The sequence below is a fragment of the Callorhinus ursinus genome, unplaced genomic scaffold (assembly GCF_003265705.2).
Source record: "Callorhinus ursinus isolate GAN/ISIS: 27379988/994484 unplaced genomic scaffold, GSC_fseal_2.0 scaffold64, whole genome shotgun sequence".
NCBI lineage: Eukaryota > Metazoa > Chordata > Mammalia > Carnivora > Otariidae > Callorhinus > Callorhinus ursinus.
This window is the reverse complement of record NW_027397126.1, coordinates 8,066,605-8,091,842: the sequence shown is the minus strand read 5'-3', so window position 1 is coordinate 8,091,842 and position 25,238 is coordinate 8,066,605. Positions and strand designations below refer to the sequence as shown.

At 44.8% G+C, this 25,238-nt stretch overlaps 1 protein-coding gene and 1 long non-coding RNA gene across 5 annotated transcripts in view; one reads left to right on the top strand and one right to left on the bottom strand.

Annotated features, from left to right (window-relative positions):
- Positions 1-860: 860 nt before the first annotated feature.
- On the bottom strand, positions 861-12,980 carry SLITRK2 (SLIT and NTRK like family member 2). Of its 4 annotated transcripts, none has more exons than XM_073885654.1 (3): positions 12,475-12,980; positions 8,805-8,858; positions 861-8,305 (listed from the first exon to the last, which is right to left on the bottom strand). In XM_073885654.1, exon 3 carries the CDS (start codon positions 8,260-8,262, stop codon positions 5,725-5,727), a length of 2,538 nt encoding a protein of 845 aa, XP_073741755.1. In that variant the 5' UTR covers positions 8,263-8,305; positions 8,805-8,858; positions 12,475-12,980; the 3' UTR covers positions 861-5,724. The 4 variants fall into 4 exon arrangements, with proteins under 4 accessions (XP_073741755.1, XP_073741754.1, XP_073741756.1 ...); XM_073885653.1 differs by lacking the exon at positions 12,475-12,980 and adding an exon at positions 8,534-8,709 and having other exon boundaries at positions 8,805-9,178; XM_073885655.1 differs by lacking the exon at positions 12,475-12,980 and adding an exon at positions 8,544-8,709 and having other exon boundaries at positions 8,805-9,178.
- The window catches only part of LOC141371278 (uncharacterized), a 212,987-nt gene continuing 196,495 nt past the window's right edge, over positions 8,747-25,238 (top strand). The window contains exon 1 of the long non-coding RNA XR_012376098.1: positions 8,747-8,882. This is a non-coding gene — a long non-coding RNA (uncharacterized lncRNA). The remainder of the gene's footprint in view (positions 8,883-25,238) is intronic.

The following is a 25,238-nucleotide window of genomic DNA, read 5'->3' as shown; positions in this document are numbered from 1 at the left end:
CCTTTGTTAGGTTATACATTTGTGAATGGAGCATACCTGGCAATATATTCTGATGTTCAACCAAATGCAAACAGCCAAAGAAGTCACTTTGCTAGATACATAGATCTCTAGATATCTCACCACAATTACAGCAACAAATGCATCTCTCTCTCTCTCTTTCTCTCTCTCGTTTTAACTCCCCTCTTTGCGAATATAGTGGATAACATCTGTTAGAGATGAATTCATAATTTCCATTCCTTGGATTTGCATGTCAATCTGAATTATTTTATAAAATATAAATTTATTAGATGACTTACAGTATTAGAATTTTATCAGGAACACCAGTTGGCTGTGGAGTGGGTGGGTGTGTGTGTGGGGAGGATGTGGAAAATCAGTAGACTTTCTTTCAGTTCCTAGAGAGACATCTGTGTCTGAACTGGTTTTTGTTCCTTTTTTCACTTTTAATTTTTTAAGTCTGATACTAACGGACATTCATGGAAAAGTATTAATATGTTTTTTAAAAGTTCAGTTTACCTTTAATATATAAATTATAATCATATATGGAATAGAAGACCTTAATTTGTAAGCATTTGAACACCTTACAACAAAGTTCCAGTAATACTTTGTCATTAATTCCACTTAAGTTTCTCTAATTCTAAAGGATTTTTCTAATTCAAGATACTTTGTCATTAATTCCTTTTAAAATCAAAGAACTTTTCTAACTAATTCAAATGTTCTTTCTTAGTGAATATTTATTAACTGTATTTATTTACTGAAAGCTAACTCTAGCATAAAGTACCTGTATAAACAGTTTATCCAATAGAACACAATGTCGTTGATCACATTTTCAGTATTTCATTTTGCCTATTAACAGCCCAAACCATGACATTCAGTTTTTTTAGACAATGTCACTACTTGGTACAGAAGTCTACACGAGAGCTTGTTTCATTTGCCATTTATTCCAATAACTTGACAACAATTATTTGCCACTAACTCTTACAGTATTTGTACAGGTACTTTCAAGCTAAAATACCGCTAAAAAATTCCAACGCACATGCAATTCAATATATTTACATAATAACATATTTATTATAAAACCTGTGACTCTAAGCACTTTATAGGATGTGAATACAGGAGTCACTCTACCCTCTAAGAAAACACAGCCACATCTGAGAGAGGAGATGCTGCGGACAAGAGTGAAGCGGGTTGGCTACTCGGACCACTCAGGCATGCTACTGTACATCCTGGAATCGCTCGGTAGCTCAGTTCACACGAAAGAGCAGCAGAGTTTCAAGTACAAGCCCTTAGCACCCAAGAAACCTGCAGCACGTGCAGAACACACTCTTATGCGGCAGGTGGGCTCTGGTTTAAGCAAAGTCGATATTGAAAACCCAAACATACAAAAACCAATGAATTAGAGGGATGACTTGTATTATAAAATGGTTTTCTGCTTTAGAAAACGACTCACAAGTTTCCTCTAAGTGGCAGCTCCCCTAATGCATTGAAAATACAATTTGATTTACAAAATTTCAGTTTACACGTGACTTTTTGCACAACCATTGTGAAAAGTAAAGTAAACCTGTATACAGTACTGAATTTTCTCTCTCAGGATCTAGGCGAGTGTCTTATCATAGTACTGGTAAAGGACACTTAAGCCAAAATGTTACCTTTTAAGCCACTGAAATATAAAGCAAATACTGCCTCTAAAACATGGCTATTCCAGAAAATTTAAGTACGTTTGTGATTTTGTATTTACAGTTTGGGGACGACTCATCTTTATAATGTAGATCTTTAGATAGCCCAAGTCTGTAGCTATCTTGAGGCCATAATATTGGGCCCTGTCCTGCAGAAATTTGTTTTATTTTTGTGGGGTTTTCCCCCTTTTTAGCTGCGTAATTTTAAAAGAGATGTTAACGGTGGTTACACTGTAGCTAGTCTATGACGTCTTACTCTTATACTTCATTGCACAGAATCACCTTTAAAAAAATCCAACTTCCTGCATTTTTTTACTGTTCTCACTGTTGACTCTGGGCGATTGTCATTCAAATAAGGTTCTCTTTTATTAGCTGTTAGCTCCCTTGGGGGGGGTTGGGGAGGGTTGGGGGGGCAGAGATCCTATCTATCTCTGTGCCCCCCACCCAGCACACATCATAGAGCCTGGCACCTAGGAAGCAAGCACTCAATAAATATTTATTGGACGAATGAATGAATGAAGAAATGATTGAATTGGGAGAATCGTCTGAAAAGCTTTCTTCACTCTAGCATCCAATCCAGTATGTTTCTGGAATGTGTACAGTCAAAGTGAATTTCCAGAGTCTTAAAAATCACAGAATCTCTCTCTTGTTCCCTATATGGGTGGTTTTTTTTTAGAATCCATTAAAATATGGAGCCCTTGATGACATGGAAATATTTAGAAAAATTAAATCACCTTAGAGGTCAGAGGGCAAAGCAGAGGAATTTGAAGAGTCATTTCCTTACTCACCAACTGCTGGAGGGAACAAAAAAGGCAAACAGATTGACTAAAGTCCAAAACCTAATCAAACTTGGCAGTTGTGTCCAGACCGAGAAATAGTACTTTTGAGTGTTTCAATACAAACTTAGCCACAGGTATACTCAGAAACAATGAAAGCAAATCATTAAGAGCTAGAATCGAAGGAAATTACCATTTGCCATTTGTAGGGCCAGACACATAGATCTGTTCCAGGCAGGACCGGGGGAGATCGCACTCTGTTGGCTGGAACCATTTCGGGGTGCTGATGCTCATGCCCATTACAGGTTGCATAGGAAATAAAAGTGAAATAGCAAAATCCAGCTGTAGGAGATAAAAACAAAATCCTACAATAAAATAGCACTTGAGTGGATAAAGCAAAATAATATAGTCGGTGGGGATGCTAATAAGTTAATAAACGTAAAAGTATTTGTGATTGCGTTAGGAAATAAAGCTTCAGAATATATGGTGTATGAGGCCTTTTAAATGAAATAGTCTGAACCACATTCAAACAATTTCATCTTAAAACCTAATACAAATGAAGTAGAAATCTAAAGAACGTGAGAATCTGGATTTGCACCATAAGTACTAAGCGAGAGAGTGTATGAATCTGAGTTCTTCCAGGAGGCCTCTTAAAAATCATGTAACTACATGAATATTAAGCTATCTCTGTTTAAGATCAATGAAATGGTTTTTTCTATGGATAATGGAATGACTTTCAGGTGAATGAGAACAAACCCTGACGTAGAGTCACTACATCAGTAGCTCTAGTTAGATGTATAGTTTAAACTTAAAAACTATCTTAACAGGATATGTATCCTAATTTGCCTTTATAATCACTTCCCAAAATATCTACCTCTGTATTCTGTGTTTATCATTGCACCAAATGAAAGCAGCCACAAGAAGATTTTTGAAACTCTTTTATATATATATATATAACATGTATATATATGTATATATCTATATATGTATATATATATATAAAACACACACACACACGTATATGTATATACTTCACTCAAAGAGGAGGTGGTTTTTCTGGGAGCTGTCTCCAAATTCAGTTAGCATAATATTCTCTCTCCTCTTGTATGAAATGTAAAATCTCACTACATTAACTTTCTTGTACATCATTTCGGGCCACCATTCTTGACTTTGATCTAATGGATTTGAATAGTAATTATGATCTCTAATCAAAGAGTGAACATGTTAGCTTGTCACTGTAGATATTCAGAGATTTTAGGTTGTTAAGGGCATTTTTTCCCCGAATGCCATTTACATTCAAATATACACAATTAACTTCTATTGTTAAAAAAAAAAAAAGATTTTGCACCAGTAGTTCTTAATCCAAATCATTTGGACTTAAGTAATTTCTAATTGCAAGCCTATCACATGAATTGTTTATAGTGACAGACAATATACTATTAGTCATTTTAAAGCTTTAAAAGTAAGTTATCAGGATCCACTTCAATCTCCACATGATAATAAAGGATTATTATGTGCAGTAACCTATTTATGAAAAGGAAACAGTGTGCTTCTTTCAGACGCCATCAATTGCTTTAATAAGGAATTGAAAAGCTGGACTACTTTATATGCAGATCACCATCCCAGTTGCATAAGGATTTACAATAGACAAAACAAAACTATGTTTTGTTGTAAAGAAGGGCTGTTTGTTCAAATCGCACAATAATGTTTGCATCTAAAAATTCTTTACAGGCTAATAAGCCTTCATAAACGTTATATAGACTTGGTTAGTTAAAATCATTCTAATGCTAAGACCAAAACGAAAGGCTTGCTTGAGCTGACAGGGAAGAATTCAAGTAACACATGCCTAAAGAAGGCAGACGAGAAAAGATGCTTCCTTTCTTGGTTTAGGTACTTTTTAATTGATTTGGAGATGCAAAGAGTACGTGATCTGATAGCACCTCATTAACGCTTCAATAAATGTAAGAGGAAAACGCTGCTTTCTCAGAAAATGTGAAAATTGAGGATTCGGAGCCTAATCTTTAATCCTAAAAGAAATAGAAAGTGATGTACACGTTTGTCTCTGCTGCCTTGAATTTGCAGAGAACTTACTTGGGATGTTTTAATCTCACCTTTGAAGGGGTTCCTTCAAGGTATTTAATGGCTCATATGTCTTTATTAAATGAGGTGTGTGGCGGCCCCTACTGGTGTGTGTTTATAGAAAGTGTTTCAATAGGCAGAAAAAATATTAATATCAATTAAAAAGTTAGAAATACAGACTCTGTCATTTAAATATATAAAAATATCTAATTTAATGCAGAAAAAATATATTACAAGTTGTGTAATGCACTCTTAATTAGGAAAATAATCTAAAACACTGACCACATTAGTGTAAAATAATGGTTTACGGAAGGGCATTAATTGTTCAATGCACTCTGAGATTGGGTTAAATATCTTTTATTAATGAATTACTAATCCCGACTGAGGCAGCTTCTTACCTCTAGTCCACTGTTAAATCCCCTTAGTTGACTTAAATAAAATCACTTAGAACAAACCCAGAGGAAAGGAAATATTTTACAGTTAAATCTCTAAAGTCCTAGAACTAGAATCATTTGATGACAGGCTGGTTTCTATAACTCAAGCAAACTGTATGTTGACTTAATATAGCTGACATTTTTATCTATTTTACAGTGTTTTTAATTTCAAAAATACAACACATTAAAATATGTTCAATTTATCGAAGCTAAAAGCAACACTTAAGTAATGTACTTAAAGTGCAAAGGCACTTTAACACAAAGAAGTGATGCCTAGTGGCTATACTTGGTAACTGAAGACGGAAATACCATATATCATTATTTACAAAAGAATTTATGGTCTCAAAAGATCTTTGGAGATCTTCTACAAAATACGCTAAATATCCATTTTTACGTGAAAAGTCTGCTTACTCTTTCTTCATTCACTATAATCTCCTCTTCCCATTCCCACACTGGAAAAATAAAAGAAGAAAAAAGAAACAAAACCATAAACAAAATATATGAACAAAATGCACTGTAGAAACATTCATGTTCACTGATGATTCCTAAGGAGAGAATTGGGGGGAGGAGGAGGAGGAAGAGAGAGTGGGGTGCGGGGAAGCAAGAGAGAAATAATTTAAAGGAAAACTTGGAAAAGCAGTATCATTGCTTCGCCCCATCCCCCAAACATTTTCACAGTCCCCCATTGATGCTGAGGGAGGGAGAACACAAACACACACAAAAGCAAATGTAGTGCCTCCAACAGTTCGGAGCAGCATCCCTTCACAGCTGACTGATTGCAGTTTGTTTTTCCAGAACTTCGAGGTAGTCTGGTTCTGACTGCGGCTTAGCTTGCAGTAAAGGGTGGTCGGGTTTTGACTGCCCCACAAAGCATTTCCTGGGAGTTCCGTATAAAACGGTTTTATTGATTCTGTCTTGGTTTTGGCGTCGAGATTCGTACGAAGGGGCGAACTGCCTTTTAGGTAAGGTACAAAAGTTATAGTGGACTAGTCCTGCACTGGGAAGTTCCTTGACTCGCTCCGCGATATTCTGATACAGCAGCTCGGGCTCTCTCGGCGTGGCTTGCTTTTCAAGCAACTCAGTGGCACTTATCGTGTAAGCCAGCGTGGCTGGCTCTTCTTTCTTCTCCTCCAGGTTGCCATAGCTGAAGTCTTGCAGGTTTCGGTAATAGGCTACTGGGTCTCCCTCCTTCTGCATGTAGATGGGGTTTTGGCACATCTGCCCCACAGGTGGGGGGATATAGTTATAGACGTGGCCGTCCATTTTATCCTGAGCCTCGGTATTGTAAGACCCATACTGTAGCTGGAAGGAGCTGACATCTAGGTTGTTGGCACTCCGCGGCACACTGGGCACCCCCTTTCTGCGCTTTAGGACAAAGACGAATAAGCCGGCCCCAAAACAGACAGATAAGATAAAGACAACAAGCAATCCTAAAATTAAGACGGAAAGTGGAACTTCGGTGTGGAGCTCCGGATAGGAACTGGGAGACACACTAAGCGACCGAGGAGTGTCTGTGTTGTGATTCATGGACAAAACGGTTCCGTCTGACAAGTTGGGGCTGTCGGGACAGATAGCTTCCCTCCCCAGAAACTTCAGGATCTCCCCGGCATGCTTTGCGGGAGATTCGCAGGTCACCTCATTGATGATGACCGGGGAATTGGCATGTTCTGTCCAGTCCTTTAGCCCCATGATGTCACAGGTGCAGTCCCATGGGTTCTCTTGCAGATCTATCTGGATAAACGCCGGAAGCTGATCCAGAACCCCTTTCACAGGCAGGTGAGAAAAATGGTTGTTTCTCAGATTCAGCCTGGTGAGGGCCGTTCCCCCAAATATATTATCGGGTAGGGAGCGCAGCAGGTTGTTATTCAGAAACAGTAGCTGTAGGTTAATCAAAGCATCAAAGGTCAGTGGCTTAATCTCCTTGATGACATTATACTCTAAATAGAGATACTGCAAGCTCTGCAGTCCATCAAACATAGAAGGATACAGCACTTCAAGGTAATTGCCATTCAGGTAAAGTCTGCGTAAACTGGTCAGGTTTGTGAAGGCACCTTCCTGAATGACTGCAATCCTGTTGTTTCCTAAATGCAACAAGTCCAAAGAACTGTATTCTAAGAGGTCGTTCTTATAGACAGTTTGAAGATAGTTCCCTGTCAGGTAGAGCTTCTTTGGACTGGTAGGTTTGGGCTGCAGGTCGGAGATATTCGTGAACTTCCTTTCTTGGCAATTTACGTTTAGGCCATTGTCTGAGCTCTGAGAGGTACAGACACAGCTGCTGGGGCAGGTGAGGGGCACGGGGGACTTGGTCTGGTACACCATGATCGGCCCAAAGCTCTGCCTGTCCTTTGACACGGTGACCCTGGGAGTCGGGCGATTTCTCATTTTGGGGGGCCGGCTGGCTTTGGGAGCCCTGGTTGGGTTGAGAGCGGGATTCATGGTGGGCGACAGCCTTTGGACGTGCGTGTCTGCATGGCTGCCCCTCTGGCTGGAGTCGCCGGTACTTTTTCTGGGACAGAGATCTTGCCTGGTCAGCTGGGTCACATCTTTCCCATGCAGTCGAAAGGGAGTTTCACAGACAATCTCCCCGACAAACACAGTTATGGTGTCCAGCCAAGCCTTGAGAGGAAGTAAGTCACAAGTGCAATTCCATGGGTTCTCCTCCAGCTGAATCTCCATGATCCCTCCAATGTGCTCAAGGACGCCAGCAAAAGGCATCACTTTCAGCCTGTTCCCTCTCAGGTCTAAGTGGGTCAGCAGGACGAAGCGGAACACATTGCTGGGCAGCGACAGCAGAAGGTTGTCATTCAGGATGAGCACTTTGAGCTTATTCAGTTTGCTGAACGCCCCTGCCTCGATGGCACTGATGTAATTGTAGTCGGCCTGGAGGTACTCGAGGTTCTCCAGGCCCAGGAAGGTGTCTTCCCTCAGCACCTCGAGCTTGTTGTTGTTGAGGTGCAGTCTCTTGAGGGTTTTCAGGCCGCTGAACGCCCCAGTTCGGATCTCCTGCAGCCCGTTGTTGCCCAGGTGGAGAGTCACAGCGTTGGAGTAATTGACGAACTCGTTAGGGTACAGTCTCGTCAGGAGGTTTCCATTGAGGAAAAGCTGATAGATTCGATACTGGGGCGGCTGGAGCAGGCTGACAGTTGTAAATCCTTTGTTTTCGCAGTTAATATTCAGGACGTTTTCCTTCTCTTCACACAGGCAGCGGATCTTGCAAATGTCTTTGGCAGTTTTGCGGCTCTCCGTCTGTAAGATCCCGGCCACGGTTAACACACTGAGGAACCAAACGCCGCTCAGCATCTTTAGGCACCGTCGGTGTCAGTTCAGGTACCTACAGGCAAACCTTGGGGAAGGGTGCCGGGGAGAGAGCAGGATGCGGGGGAGAGAGAAACAAGGAAGCCCGATTAAAATGGCAAAGCAAGGGGGCGGAGTGGGAGGCAGGGAGAATGCGGGGAGTGGGCAACGCGGCAGAATGAAATCACTGCGTTTCTCGAAGCGGTTTCTTCTCTCCTCGCCCTCCCCCTCCTCCCGGCCCCCGCCAACCCACCCACACGCGCGTCCCGGAGCACACATGCTTGCACCTGATTTCCCGGCGGGTCGCAGCCAGCCGCGGAGTCATTAGTAATCGAGTTGTCCTACTAAATCCAGCCCATCACCTCCTCCCCTGGGGTATCTTGAAGAGATCTCGGGCGGCTCGCCCCTCTTAGGCTCGCAGCAGAAATTGCTTTACTTTTTTTTTTTTTTTAACTGCGCAAAAAGGGGGTGGGAAAATCAGGGGACTGGCGGTGGGGGAGGGGGAGAGGATGGAAGAACGAAGACAGCGCGGGGTGGGGGTTACTCACACATCAGGAGAAGACGGGACCCCTCTCCTCTGCAGTCCGCCAGTAGTTTAGCATCTTCGGAAAGAGAAGAAGAGCAAGGTAAAAAGACGCCGCTTCCGGGGGGGATGCCCTGCTTTCTGCCGGCGGATTTAATTTGGCTGGGGGTGGGGGGGTGCGCAGAAATTAGAAATCCGACAGGCCTCAGGGGAGGAGAGGAGGGCCCGAGGGGCGGGAGGCCGAGTCGACGGGGACCCGATGTTGCGACTGCGTAGGGAGGTCGGAGAGCCGGCCGGCTCCGGGCGGCGGGAGGCGGCGGCGGCAGCGGCGGCCGAGCCTGGGCGCGCGCTTCCAATTCGGTGGCAGCGGCAGCAGTGCGCCGAGCAGTTTGAATTTGAGAGGTTTTGCAGGCTCCCCCGGACAGGGCTAGGGTGACGTCACGCGGGGAGGGGGCAGGCGGTGGATCCAGGGCGCGCGGTGGGGGAGGGAGGGGCAGATGCTTCCCTTCCCTGCGAGTGGCTTTGCAAAGCTCAAATCCCGGCTGCGTCAGTTGAATCTGAACTACTCCACCTCCCACCCGGCGGGCGGCGGGCGAAGCCCCTGGAGGGGGATTCTCCAGGAGGGGCCCCGCGAAGGGGCTGGGACTCCTCCGGCCTCGGGCGCCTTCGAGTGGTTGCTCCCACCTGCCACTCCCTCCGGGCCATTGCCAGTGGGGTCTCATGCCACATTCCCAAGCGGAGGTCCAGATCTTCCCAGGGAGAGGGGTGCGTGTGTTTGTGTGTGTGTGTGTTTGTGCGTGTGCGTGTGTGCAGGAGATGTGCCTCTTAGCCACAGGCCTGGGGCCCGCCTGCCAGCCTCCTAGCTCGTGTGCTCTGATGCTCGTGGTGCCGAGTGGGGTGTGTGCCCGCTCCAGAGCGCCTGTGTAGGAGGGGACTTGTGCTTTTACATACAGAGCTTTTTTTTTTCAGTGCGGAGAGAATTACTTTCTGGGGCGGTGACTGGCCAAACAGATATTTGCCTGGATTCTGAGAGCCAGCTCAACGTTAGAGAGAAATCACAACAAAACCATCCCCCATCCCCCCCCCCCCCCCCCCGCCCTTGAGAGTTAGCCAGATAATGAAGTTTAAACGTGTGCTTTTCGACTGCAGGAAGGAGGAGTGGGCGTCAGAAAGGCACTGCCAGGCTGAGCCTCACTGGCGGGGTGTGGGAGCCCAGGAGTGGGAGCCCACGGAGGGGGCCTAAGCCTCCAGGCAGCATTATGAACTGCCAGGTGTGCGGTTTTTGCCTTCATTATCTCGCTCCTCCTGAATTCTCTTAAGGTCCTCTGGAGCCAGGTGTCTCCCGGCATGGAGTCCATCTGCAAGATGTGATGGTCTGCTGTTGCCCGGAAGGGCCGGGCGCAGCCTCTGGTGAGGCAGGAAAAGGAGGCAATGGAAGAGAAGCGGGCAAAGGAATGGACCGAGGATGCGCCTGTCCCACCAAATACTTACACTGGCTTTCCCCGCCTCTTCGGTCCCAGCCTGCTTCAGACCGAGATGACACAGGGTCCCATTGCTGGGCCATATTTGGAAGAGAGACAATCCCACTGGCAAAATGAGCTGCCTGAGAACAGAAAGCCCCCCGCTTCTCCCCTCCTGCCTCCCTGGTAAGCTCAGGCTTTAGGCTTGTTCGGCCCGCACCGTCTCTTTCCTCCCTGAGAAGGGCTCTGATAGTTTACAGACTTAGGCACTAAGGCAACCTGTGGCTCTGGCAGCCTCCTCCAGACTGTTCTTCAGGCTTTCACCTTGCCCTCTCCTTTTCCTTTGGGGAAGAACCTTGGACCAGACATCGTGAGCCCCCTCCCCATCCTGTAATTCTTGCTTGGGCTTGGGCAAGATCGTTTCCTTCTGGGGCCTCCAAATTTCCCTTCTCTGTGCCAAAGGGCGGCACTGAGCTGAGCTGTCCTCGCAGGGGGAGGGGCAGCCGGGTGATGGCCTCCCCACTCTCTATGGCAATTGCATCATTAGATGCAGAGTGATGCAGTGCACGATTAAGCTTCCTTTCACAGCAAAAGGGCATTTGTTCCTCCATATTTCTAAATATTAAATAGACATAGTTCCTAGAGAGATGTGGCTTATTCGTTGTCATTCATTTAACAAGCATTTATTAATTAGGTTAATATTTCATGGAAGCAGAAGCCAACATGAGAGCTGGACAAGACCTTTGCAATCAGATTCATTTTATAGATGAGGACATTCCTCCACCAGGAGAAGTGCTGACTTGCTTAAGTTCAAGAATCTATAAAATGAGAAACAGAACCCAGGGATTCCGCATCCTGGTCCAGGAGATTTCCCCAAAGCTCACTACTGCTTGGTGTGAATTGGAGAACTATCTGCCTAAACTTAAATAATTGGTGGTGGTGTCTTACCTAAATGTGTGTTTTTAAAAAATTGTATTTGAAAGTGAAATATCAAATATTAGTTTTAGTTCGCAAATAATTTCCTGCAAGACACTGATGACGCTGTCAATACTCCCTGAGCACAGAAACTATTAAGAATTTCAGAGAGAGAGAGAGAGAGAGAAAGGGGATAGATAGATGGGGGGCAGCTGGCGGAGCCTGAAATCCGTGAAAATTAGTATAGAGTGAAGGAAATGCGGTAGTAAGCTGGCGGGAGTGGGGGGCGACACTGGGAACCCGGAGATGGTGTGACAGATCTTCTTTCCACGGTTAGCTTCCGACACGGGTCGGTGGACTCTCCCACCACTCCTCGGCCTCCACAGCCGCTTTCCCCAAGCACAGTTACTGGGATCGAATGAGCCTCAGCCCGGAAAAAGCACTTTAAGTAAGTTTCATTTGGCCCGGCGTCTCGGGGAGAACGGCCGCGGCACCCCGCTAGGGAGAGCGGGCTTTTACGGTGGCAGAAAGGTTCTGGGGGAACTGGGAGCCCCAGGGAGGCAGAGGCGGACGCTAAAATAAGGCAAACCCTCCCTCTCCTCGTTGGGGCGAGGGAGGCAGAAGCGGGGACTCCGTCGCCTCGATCTCCCGCGCATCTGAGTCGAGCCCGGCTCGGGTCGCCGGTGCTTCCACAGGGCGCCGGAAGGGCCGGCGGGGTTACAGCCTGCGCCGCCCGGCCGCCCGCCAGGCCTCGAGAGGGGTTAACGGGAGTCCGGCGGGCCTGCCGGGGAGGGGTGTCAGCCGCCTGCCCGCCCTTCTCGCACCGCCCCCCCCCCCCACGGCAGGTACGGTTCCCGGAGCGCGCTTCCGGCGGCCAGCGGGCCAGGCCATTCCCGGGTCTCCGGGCACCGGGCACCGACCGCCAGCTCAGTCCTCCTCGCCCTCCCCTGGGCTGCTGGATGCCTGGTGCCCAGCGCTGTGGCCCACAGCTGCGACGGCCACGCGCGCTGCCTTCGCCCCGGCGAGCGTTCTTCTCGGGACCGGCGGCTCTCAGCCGGCACACGGGGCCCGCCCGGCCGGCGGTGGCCCGCGGGGCTGCGCGACCGCCCCGAGCCCGACCACGCCCGCGCGGGCTGTCTCGGAGCGAGCAAGCCGGGCGGGCGGGGGCGGCCACCGAGGGCGGCCGCCGGCGCGCGGTCCCCGGCGGATCGCGCCCCGGCTTCCCGCACCCGGTCCCCCCCCGCCCCCCGCCTCCACGAGGGGAGGCGGCCGGGAAAGGCAGGGGGCTGAGTGCCGCGTTCCCGAGTGCTGAGAACTTACCCGGCGAGCGCGCCACCCGCAGCTTCCCCCGGAGGCGCCCGCAGCATCGGCCAGCCGGGAGGCGCGGGAGCCGGTCCAGCCTCGGACCGGCGCGCCGGGAAGCCGGGGGTCACGGCGGCGAGCGCGGGCGGCGCCCCCAAGGGCAGGCAGATCCCCACTGGAGCGGCTCGCCACCGGGCAGCGCTTCTGGCAGGAAGCAGGGAGAGAGCCGAGAGGGAGGGGGGGGGGAAGAAGAACGGGGGCGGGGGGGGAGGTAGGGACGGCCGCCCCTCTCCCGCACTTATCAATCACCCTGCAGATCAAATGTCCCCGCCGTGCCCCCGGGAGGGGGATGTAGCAGCCCACAAAGAAGCCGCCGCTCCATTTCTCTGACGAGCGCAGTGGCGCGCTGCTCACGCCTCTCGGCCCCTCTCGCCTGGAACTCTGCCCAGCCCTTGCAGCTCCTACCGTGGGCTGCAGCTCGGACTCGGTCAAGTGAAATGAGGATGGCACTCGGTCGGTACCAAATCCCAGGGGAGACTAAGACCACTGGGGGGGAAGTTCCGGACAAGTGAAGAAGCAGCCAGCCCTCCGAGCTGGACGCCCTCAGGGACGGCTGCCTCCCCCAACTAGCAAGCGCCCAATCACTGGAGTTCGCAGGCAGATATGTAAGGACCTCCTACGAGGATGGTAAACAAGGAATTTCCATATAATATGGAGCTAAAGCTAGACTTGGGCAAATGTGTTAACAGAAGCAAGCCCTTAACAGCGTGCCAGTCCCTGTGTTCATTTGATTCTTTTTACTCTTCGCGACGTTGCCCGGATCGGCTGGAGCGTACTTTTGGCCATCCCCACCCCCTTCCTTTTCCTCCTTTCTTTTCCCTCTTATTAGTGGTCCAGGTGGTGGCGATTCGACTACAGGAAGGCCCTCAGGGAAAGAGTCACTGTAGTTCAAGAGGGAGGTGTGGTTGCAGTTTCCCTCAAGACCTGCCTTCCCCAGGGCATTGGGCATAAACTTGGAGTTGTGTTCATTTCAGGCAGGATTAGGGAGTTTATTTGGATGGCACCAACACATCTCCCCCTCGATCCCGGAGGAGGGGGGCCTGCGTGAACGCCTTCACTGCCTCCGGTCCTTCTCGTACCCCTGTCCAGAGCCGGTAAAACCCCCAGCTGTTCGGAATCGGCCCCAGTTTGATGATGGAGAAGAGGGGGGTGGACGATGAGCGGGGCCCCAAGTTAGAGCAAACATGAGCTCTCCTGCTAATGACTCTGCTTTGGGGTTTGTGTGTTTTCAAGGTTATTTCCTCTACAGTGAAGCCAGGTTCTCCCAGCACTGACTTCCACCCCATTCTTGTCCTTCCCCGGGGGAATCTTTTGTGCTTCCTCCTTCTCTTGGGTTTCTTTTCATAATGGTTTTCTAAGGAGACCATGCTGGGCCTTTTGAAAGGAAAATTACTGATAATCTTATATTGTGACTATAAGCAAAGTTTACTTTCGGAATAGTCCAAAGAATTATCTTTTATAATCGTAGCTCTGAGGTTTTAAGGATCATTGCTGCTCCTTTCACTTCATTCCTGAAAAAGACTTTTTGAGATTTCCCTGCCATTCAGATCATGTGCACAGGGGCAGACTCTTTACCGTTAGGTACTCAGAAACATTACCCTGTTTTATTAATGTCCTTATTTGTGCAAAATACTAACCGCGCTGTTTGCTACAGACTACAGCTGTGGTCTGGGCACATCATATTATTACTAACTAGGAAAAGTTAATGCTGTTTCCTCTGTGTCTTTACCTCGTTTCTGACTGTGCCATCTTTTCTTGTAGTTATTTAATGGGTGCTGTAAACAACCACAAAACACAGAGCAGAGAGGCTATTCAAAGGCAGAAATAATGAGACAGTCATGCTGGAAAAAGGAGACAGTTGACTGAGAAGGGTGATGTGTCTCCAGCCAAAGGAAACACACATACAAAAGCAGTAACTTGTTTACAGATGAGATGAGGAACACAGTGTCAGTGATAAAAACCGACATTTTATTTTTGATCCGGTAGAAACATGTAAAATATGGCATGCATCAACTTTAATTAGCCTTGGAAGCAAGGCTAACATGTTTACCAGCGCTCAGAAAAGCATTCAGCAGCCTGTCTTTCCACACGGGACCATACCGATCGGTGGTAAGATAAGAGGAGAAAGAGCAGACTTCTCTTTTCATCAGCACCCGGTTTTCCAGTAAGGGGTTGGCTCCTTCGAAGGGGGTCGTGAAGGCACACACAGACAATGACGGGCTGCGCAAAACTTTCTGTGAGGGCTGTGGCATAGATAATTACGGTAGGAGGGAGCTCGAAGTGTGTGAGTTTCAATTGTACCAATTTATTTGAAAGTTTCTTTATACTGACTTTTCTAAAAGTTTCTGCGTTAGGGGAAAATGTCCTGCTGTACTTGAATATCAAAGACGTGCATATTAACGTACTTTTGTTAATGAATAAAAGTGGCATTGTTAATTTTTTGGTGTAGTGGCATTAGAAACGTATCTCTCTGTTTGTGTGTTCTCTGTCGATCATTTCATCTTACCAGTGGGCTTAGAGATCCCGGATCACAGTGCCAGTAGGGAAATAGAGCAAGAAAATCAAATTGTTCTTGGGTTTTTATCATTTCTTTCTAAGAGTAAGGGAAAACCAGAAATTTCACCTAGGATGAATCAAAAAACAAACATGTGCCTGCATTTCTAAGATGATGCAAATGTTGCCGAATTACTATGTAGTACACAGTTTGAGAATGTTATTTCTCTACCTTCTCTGCACCTATCCAGAGCTGGAAAGCTCTTAAAAAAAAAAAAAAAAAAAAGACAAAGTAGGAACCTCATGCAGAGTGAGTAATTCTAAGACAGATGTGAGATGTGTGAGATGTTCTCAGAGAATACCGTCTCTTTTGAATCAAAGGTTTCAAAGAAGATTTCAGACAGAGACAAATTCCTAAATAAAGAAATGCAACACAGAGGACATGCCATTAATACCAGTAATTACAATTTAGAGGATATTGTAGACTTTGGTTCTGTGATGCTATTGAAAGTGTGGATATTTTTAAATTCAATTCCATTATTTTGATTATTTTGGCAGGCATGTTGGCTTGGTTGGAATAGTGCTGGGCCAAGACCCGAGTAGTTTCTCTTTTAATCCAGCACACATCCAAACCCTTAGAGACCTGGATTCAAATTTCACTTCTGCTTCCTACTTGCAGGGGGACCTGAGCAGGCACCTCTCTTAGTTTCCCCACGTAGAAAACTGGGTACTAGAACCTGCCATGTGGAGTCGGTAAGGACGGGATTCGTACAAAAAGCCCTGGAAAATTGCGAAGCGGTACATATATGTGAGGGGAAATCTTGACACGAGGGATTCCTAAACTCACTTCTTAAAATAACTAAATTATACAAAAACAGTGATTTTAGTGAGAAAGCAACATTTTAATTTAAATTGGATAACAGAATCAGAATTAGGAAGTTATTTATGATTCTGGTTGGAGTTTTATGATGTCGAACATTCCAGTGGAAACCTAAAAACATTCCATCGTTTCCCTAGATTGTTCCAGAAAGTTGGATCTATGTATATATCAGGGTTTCTCCACCTCAACACTGTCGACATTTTGGACCGGATAATTATCTGTTGGGGGGGGCTGTCACATGTCATGTGGGAGGTTTAAAAGCATCCCTGGCCTCCACTATTCTCCAGTAGCCCTAGTATGCCATCTATATACACACATGCACATATATTATATTACATGTGTGTATATATATTTGTTTGATGAATATATAATGTGTATGTGTGTATAAATAGCTTACACTTATTTAACAAACACAAACAAATCGAAGGAACGTGATATGCACTATGACCCAGCAACAGAGCGAGAGGAAGACCCCAGGCTCCCTGATGCCCTGCTTTGTGATCTGCTTATGGGTTGAAGCAAGAGCTTCTGGAACCATAGTCCCCTTGTCATGGTCATGCACCCTGAAATATTCCACTGCTGTTTATTTTAAAAATCGCTGGCCATGGCTTTTGCTAAATTGACTTCGTGAATGACTAATAGGTTGGATCTCAGAGGTTGAAAAACACTGACATACAGAATCAGGAAGGGGAGGAAGGAAAAATGGGACAGAACAGAGAAAGGGGGCAGTAAAAAAAAAAGTGGGGGGAGAAGAGAAATAGAGGAAAAAAGAAGTTATAGAAAAACTTATGGTGCTCGACCAATCGTATCGAGTGTCACTTAGCCATGGTACCTGCACCCGAGGGTTCTAGAGGTCCGTCCTTATTGACTGAGTAGAGTGCTTCATCAGTGAGAACCATAGTTAAGCTCACTGGACTTGGAAATAAATATACATGGCAAAAGCCACAGATTTTACAGATAAGGCTTAGGACAGCATTAACAGGTATTTCATTTATCCTGACACATTTCATCCTTTTAATCTCACTGCAGCTGGAAGTTATATTTTGGTCTGGAGTTACAACCTAATGCCTACAGGAGGAAACCAAATTTATTGGGTTTGACATTGCACATTATTGGAACGATATAATGCAGTTGAGCCTCTGTACTAAGTTCTGTTGATTTTATTTATGTATTTATGTTTGACTAGTATAAATATATGGTAAAGTATGTGCTGTGGTAGAGAGTTTACTGCTGACTCTGCTGACACTCCAAAACGTCTGCCCAAAAGATGCCCAGTTCTAAAGAGTTATACCCAGAAGAGCAGCTACTAAGGATTTGCATTAAGTATTTCTGATTTTTTTTTAAAAAGTCATCATTCGTGAAGAGGACCAGGCTATTAATATTCAAAAAGAGCAAGGATGGCACACTCCAGATCTATCCTGAAGTTGTGCTTTGCACAAAATGAAGCGAGGTTTAGAAATTGTGGGTTCAGAGGGGAGGTGAGTGAGATCTAGAAAGTAAATAAAATCATTTCCAAGTAATAGCTGAGTGCAGCATTCAACCATCATTGCAAATCAATGCGAGGAGAATAGGTTTTTTTTTTTTTTTTTGCCTTGAATCTTGATGAGTTATTACTCAGATGTGGTTTCAGTTCTTTTTTCCTTCCTTCCATTTTTCTTCTCCCAGGAGCCTTCCTAAATGACATGACAAGGTCACTTGGCACGTGCCCTTAGTTACCCCATGATTGCAGGTGGGGTCACCCTGAAGTCAAATGGGATGGCCCTGGGTCGTACCAACGACATTTGCCTCTCTGTCTGTGGCCATACTGTGGTTCCTGGGCAAATTAAAAAGGAAAAAACAAAGCTTCAGATTCCATGACATTCGATATCCCCGAGGCTTCTCAGAAAAAAATAGCCCAAAGTCTCTCTGGAGTGGAGGAACCATATGGAGTTTCTTGTAAGCACTTCGGAGCAACCCCAGGAAACGATGACAGACCTAGAGACAATCATCCACGGATTTGTCCCCCAGCCTGGGCATTACCACAGCAACTGACGTGCAGTAGTAGGGTCCATGTCACTTTATTAATATTTTGAAAGAAGTTAAAGCAAGCTCATTTCTTGCTACACATCAGTGCTTCAGAATAATGAGCTCACTGTGCTGATCCCTTAGCTCTTTATATAAAGATCTAGTTGGCACAGGTCAGGAAATGGCACTATTGGAACTAGATAACTTATTTGCCATCATTTAAATATATTGAATTGTTTTATTTTAATGCATCTTTCCCATAGACATACTCATGTTTTAAGAAGATGTGTACAGTATTACGAAAGGTTGAGGGCTGGTTATTGTTTGCAGCAAGGATGGACAATCGTCGAATGAATCCATGTTCTCAAAATTTTTTAAAAAATATTTATTTACTTAAGTAATCTCTACACCCCATGTGGGGCTCAAACTCACAACCCTGAGGTCAAGAGTTGCATGCTCTTCTGACTGAGCCAGCCAGGAGCCCCTCTGCATACAGTTTTTGTAAATATAATCAGTCAACCTAAGATAGCTTCTATCTCCTTTTTTAAAGATTTTATTTATTTATTTGAGAGAGAGAGAGTACGAGTGGGGGAGGGGAGAGGGAGAAGCAGACTCTCCACTGGGCAGAGAGCCCAATGTGGTGCTCTATCCTAGGACCCTGGGATCATGACCTGACCCGAAGGCAGACGCTTAACCGACTGAGCCACCCAGGCGCCCCTAACTTCTATCTCTTGAATACAAATAAACAGCACATAAAAATTTTAGGTAAGCCTGAGTCCCTGCCGTGAAGTTCCAGTTGCTTGGAATTCAAATATGTGATTTACTCAAGGGTCTGAACAGATCTGCTATGATTTACACTGATAGCATTGGGGTGTATTAGGCAACAATGAAATTCATTTATTACCCCTGCTATGGCCATTAGCCTAGTTCAGTCTTGAGCTATAGTAATGATATTGATCACAGGCCACCTGGCTTCATCAAACTGTGCCTCTCCACTGATATTTTTTTCCTTTTTTTTTTATTTTATTGTGTTAGTCACCATACATTACATCATTAGTTTTTGATGTAGTGTTCCATGATTCATTGTTTGCGTATAACACCCAGTGCTCCACGCAGAACGTGCCCTCTCTAATACCCATCACCAGGCTAACCTATCCTCCCACCCCCCTCCCCTCTATAACCCTCAGTTTGTTTCTCAGAGTCCACAGTCTCTCGTGGTTCGTCTCCCCCTCCGATTCCCCCCCTTCATTTTTCCCTTCCTACTATCTTCTTCTTTTTTTTAACATATCATGTATTATTTGTTTCAGAGGTACAGGTCTGTGATTTTTAAGCAAGTGGTTTATCAAAAATAAAGTCCTGGAACATTAATGAACCATGATACTCAAGTGGACTTTAAATTACCCAAATTCTTGATCCATTTTCAGTATTAATATTCAATAACACCTTAGATAATTTTTAAAAACTCCTGTGACATACTAATATAATAAATAACTCTATGCAGAAAGATCTCAAAATACAGGGGAGTAGGGCAAGTGATCTACAAATAAACTTTGCAAATTTACAAAGCTGTTTTCATGCATGTTCGATTGTTATCTTTCATCGAAATACCAAAGGAATTAGTCATCTTTAAGAATTTTCTACTTGTGGGGCGCCTGGGTGGCTCAGTTGTTAAGCGTCTGCCTTCGGCTCAGGTCATGATCCCAGGGTCCTGGGATCGAGCCCCACATCGGGCTCCCTGCTCGGTGGGAAGCCTGCTTCTCCCTCTCCCACTCCCCCTGCTTGTGTTCCCTCTCTTGCTGTGTCTCCCTCTGTCAAATAAATAAATAAAATCTTTAAAAAGAAAAAAGAATTTTCTACTTGTAAAATGTCAGTGATTATTTTGGGTCTAGATGTTGACTGGAAGCACTTGATAGCCTAAGAATTTGTCTTTTATATGTATGTCTGCCTGCCTGCCTTCCTCCCCTCTCTCCTTTTTCCTCTTAAAGTTGACCTGGGAATTCCTTCATCCACAATTAGATGTTTTGTCAAAGAAAACTATAAACACCACAGGCAGCAGTCTGTCTCCTAGGAAAATGATCACTTGGAATGGGCCAACACCGCAGAGAAGTTTCTCCCAGAAAGATGCCATCGTGATTGCTATTTCTGCTTGAGTTGTCCCTAGACTAGTAGAATGGTAGTGCTGGGCAGGGCTTTGGATGGGAGATTTATCCTACCTTCCCCTGTGGTTTGTGTGCACCACCTGCATCCACCTCCCCTGGGCTCCTGGTAAATGGGCAGATTTCTGGGCCCCGCCCCAGACTCACTGAATGGACTTCTCTGAAGGTGGAGTCAGGGAATGGTATTTTTATAGGATTCTCAAGGGACTCTGATGCAAATTGCAGGGCCAGTTCTAGTCTCGAGCGACTGAGTGAATGAGTGAGGGAGCGAGAGCACACGTGGGGTATGGGGCAGAGGGAGAAGCAGACCCTCCACTGAGTAGTGAGCCCAATGAGGCACTCGATCCCGGGACCCCGGGATCATGACCTGAGCCGAAGGCAGACGCTTTACCAACTGAGCCACCCAGGCGCCCCTGATACTTTAGTTTTAAAATTGGTTTTTTTTCAATGACAGGCAGCATTAAAATTTAATGCAGCAAATGAACCATGTTACAGTATTCCCATAAAAAGTGGCTTGGTGGTCAGGCACATGAAGTGATAACGTTTTATTTCAAACTCTTGACTACAAGTTTATTGCTATTTATTTGTGCTTTGGGTGATTAACTCTATAAAATGGAATAAAATGCTTGATAAATACTTATTGAATTGAAAAAAAAAAGAGCACAGACCTTGGTGTTAAGTTTGAAAAGATTTCCTTTATTATCAGCATAAAGATGCTAAAATCTCAAATTTAATGGAATCTGAAGTAGCTTAGTTTTCGTGTTATCATTTACTGGGTCTGCCGAATCCTTATGAAGATATTGCAGGGAGACCAGTGTCCATAATATTTTTTCTTTTGTCTTTTGCTTTCTTCTTCACGTCAAAATTTTGAGTAAAGTTATATAAACCCTTCAGAAAAGGCGTCGTGCGTGTGGAGGCTGAGGACGCTATGTGAGGGCTTGAAACTCTCTTGACCTGTAAGTGTCAACTTCAAGAGAATTTCTGCTCAAAACTTTGAAGATAAAATAGAACATCTAATTAACATTTAGAAGAGGAAGATATATATCCATTTCAAGTAATCTGACCTGGATTTCAGCAGCAGAATCTCTTCTTGACACATTTGTAACTCATTTTACTTGCTAATAGGTACTGTGTGTACACACCCAAGGCAGAATGGCACTTAACCTCTCAGAGTTCCGAAGGTGAATTAACTTAAAATTAAACAATAAATTTTTGTGAAGGGACATTTCATTTGGAATCATCTAATATTGCATCAGATGCGTATGATTGACAAACACCAATTATCCAAGAAAGTTGAAAGGACTAGTGGCATTTCGTGCTTCATCTGTATTACTATAAATATTTTCAAGGGAAATCAGGTGATTTCATGGGTATGAAGCGTGGAGAGTAGGACCTGGCTGGGCTTTGGAGTCATACAAAACTCGGCCACCTAACCAAAATATGAGTATGGGCAATTACTTAAATTCTCTGAGTCCCACTGTACTCTTTTGTAAAGTCTGGGCAATTCTGCTGATTTTGTGAGTGTTGTGAGAAACATAGAAAACAGATATAAAATTTTTCATACCATGCCTGCCATTTAGGAGGTGAAGGGGGAACCATGTTCTCCTTTCAGTGTCCTTAGTTTGGTCCATAGAGTAAACACTACCATCCTTTTTTGCCAATGATAATGAGAGAGGACTTGTGGGCGCTCATGCTCTCTCTCTCCCCCAACTCCCCAAAGAGAAATGACCTTGCTAGTGACTTTGAGTGAAGAATCTGATTAAGCTTAACTCAGTGCCTTTTGTGTTCTCTCTCTTTCAGGGCTATTTACCCGCAGAATATGGCTAGCACTGCCTGGAATGGGGTGGCTAAATTCAATTCAGAAATCTTTCCTGTGAAGTTCGACTGTGGTTAATAGTATGAAGCTGATATTTTGTAAAAGGCGAAAGATTTATGCGATCTGAAGAGAAACCAGAGTATTGAAGCTGATATTTTGATCTCCATGTGTATGATACTTTCGTTTACTTCTCAGTAGGTGTGAACCCGAAGGAGTGAATAGTGTGGGGCACCTGGCAGGCTCAGTGGGTAGAGCATGTGACTCTTGATCTTAGGGTTGTAAGTTCTAGCCCCATGTTGGGTATAGACATTACTTAAAAATAAAAAATTGTTGGGGTGGCTGGGTGGCTCAGTGGGTTAAGTGTCCGACTTTTAGTTTCCGCTCAGGTCAAGATCTCAGGGTCCAGGTATCGAGCCCTGCATGGGATCTGTGCTCAGCGGGGAGTCAGCTTGAGATTCTCTTCCTCTCCCTCTGCCCCTCCCTGCCACTCTCTCTCTTTCTCTCTCTCTCTCTCTCATAAATAAATCTTTAAAAAAATGAAAAAAATAAAAAAAGTCCTAAAAAAATAAAGGAGCAAACAGCTATCACTCCCAAATCTCCAACAGTAGACAATCAATATATTATAGCTACTGTTATCATAGGCGTATTTGCCTGCACCCCCATGCTTTCTATAGTAATTTGATCTCACAATACCAAATGTTTATAGTCTAATGCACTGTTTATGGTACAATACCATACACTCTAATTCTTTATTATTTAATTGGGAGGAAAAAATGCCCATTGCTGTACTTTAAGTGAGTAACATGATTTGGCTCATAGTTTGTCAAAATCGAAATTCTTTCTACAACTTTAAAGGAAGAAGAAATACTATGGTGCATCCTCAAGGTCAGCGCTGCTTGGTCATACATTGCGTGCACTTTTAAACTCAGAAAATGTCTGATATGTCAAAAGTAACTGGATTTAGAAGTATTATGAGGAGATAATCTTTATCATAGGGAGACCAATGCTTCCAATGTAGCTTCACCTGGTTTGTGAGAGAGAGGCAGAGACAGGGAGACAGAGAGACAAGAGCAGAGCAATACAGAGAATGGACAATGTGAAAAATACCTGAAGCAAATCTGAACAATATTATTAATATAAAAATAAATATGTGAAGATTCAGGTGAAGTCTCGTTCCTTTCACCTCTCCCCAAAGGTACCACATTGATGTGTATATTTCACATCCCTTTTGTGTATCTTTACATATATGTGTATATATATTTACATATATTTGTATATTTATCCATGAACAATATATAAGCTTGTTTTGTGAGAAAGCACCATATACGTTATTCTTCATTTTTCTAATTTAACATTTTTTAAAACTTTCCATGTGGATGCATAAGAATCCTTTGATTCGGCTTAACTGCTAATTAATAGTCATCATATAAATGTATCAAATTAGATTTATCAATTCCCCGATTGATAGACATCTAAGTTGTTTCCGTTTTTTTCACCAATATGAACAAGCCACATCCTTGTTATAAACACCTTCGCTTGTCACTTTGTCTTCAATGTTCTGAGTAGGTGCTGGTTTTTCTTCCATAGTGCAGACTCCGATTTTTTTTCTCTGTGGCATCTTACATTATTTATAACAATGTATCTAGTTATTTTATTCATTGTTTACTTTCTTTAAAGTAAGCTCTAGGCTCAAAGTAGAGCTGGAATTCAGGACCCTGAGATCAACAGTCACATGCCCTATAGATCCAGCCAGCCAGGCACCCCTCAGTGTTTACTTTTTAAAAATGGCTACCTCCCCCATCGATTGAGAGTCTGTATGCAGGAACTGTTTGCTGCTCCTGTCGCTCACCAGCGTGTGTATGTTCAGTGACCGGAGTATAGTGTATACTCAGCAATGCTTGTTGAATACATGAATGGAATGAAAACAACAAATAAGTGACTTCCTTTAAGGTGAATTCTCTGCCAGGAATCTCCTCTGTCCTTCACACAAAGAAGCTTCTGGCAAGTCTGCGCCATGGGTTAGCTAAAAATACCCAGACCTGTCTGGTTCCCCATGGTAAATGTGGCTTAGATTTAAGCTCAGATTTCTGCTGGTTGTGGCGTAATATGCCAAGGAACCAGACCCCAGATGGGCATGTCATTTCCCTGAATCCTGGAGTCACTGGTAATAGAAGTGACTGTCATTCTTTTTAAATATAAAGTTGTCCCCAGAAGTCTTAAGACAGATCTTAAGACAAGCAAAAGCTACTGCAGCAGATAGTGCAGCCTTTCAGTGTCTGTTCTCCATTGCTTGCTTAGTCAAAGAAGCCAAATTTTCATTCCAGCGCATCGTGTGCCAGAATAAAGACTATCATTACCCACCGTGTTTGTAGCTAATCATGACTATGTGACGGAGTTCTGGCTAATGAGAGTGGAAGTGTCATTTGGGAGTTCCGTGTAGTCTCCTGAAAAGGGGCAGTGGATCGCCTCATTGTGCCCTACTTTGCGTGGTGTCTGAGTGTGGTGTCTGTCCGCTCGCACGGGGGCCCCCAAAGAGGGGGGTGATGATCGGGCGGAGGCAGAGCGAAGGCCAGAGAAGTTTGGTGAGCACCCCACCGGGGGGGCAGTGGGCAGGACAGCGGAGAAGCTTTCTGCCAGGAGGCAGTGAGTGGAGGCTGTTTTTAAAGGGGGAAGATGAGGAGGTATGGCGACATATGGAATTCTCCCTTTTTTGGTCACTGTGCCTGGTTGTAAGTAGCCCATGGGTCAGTGAGGGCCTATGGATGTTTTGAGGTGGGTCGCCCGACGGGTCTGTTTGTATTCAGCTAGGGGCTCACGAGCCCTTTCTACCTTCCATCGCTCAAGCCTGTTTTCTAAAAGCGGCCTCTACACTTTGATTCTGTTCCTACAGTCATCTTCGACCATAAAGACTACGGTTCTCTAGGTTGGAGGAACAGATCCCCAGAAGGTACTTAGGTCCCTAAGGGCCAAGTGAAACCATCATAACAGCCCTCAATTGTTTACCTGTGGGCTTTTTCTTTAATGTGGGAATTAAACTTCTAGAGTCAGGTGACACTAATCCAAACAGTTATATTTAGCTAAAGCAATATCATCCTAACAATCTTGCCATCTAAGAGTAAATATCTCGACCCCCTGTTAAAGCGCCACATAATAGCTGTGTAAACCTGAGCAACTCACTCTCAGGACCAGATTTTTTTTCTTCTACAGAGCAGCAGGATAAAGTTAAGACTGAGATCTTTGTCTGTTAGAGAATCCTGTGACCATATTTAAATATAATCGCTCTGGATTGTGAAGCTAGCATTAGTAAGAAATGAAGCCTGTCTTTATCGTTTGGCAAAAGCTCATTAATTGGATTTTTTTTTTTTTTTATCGT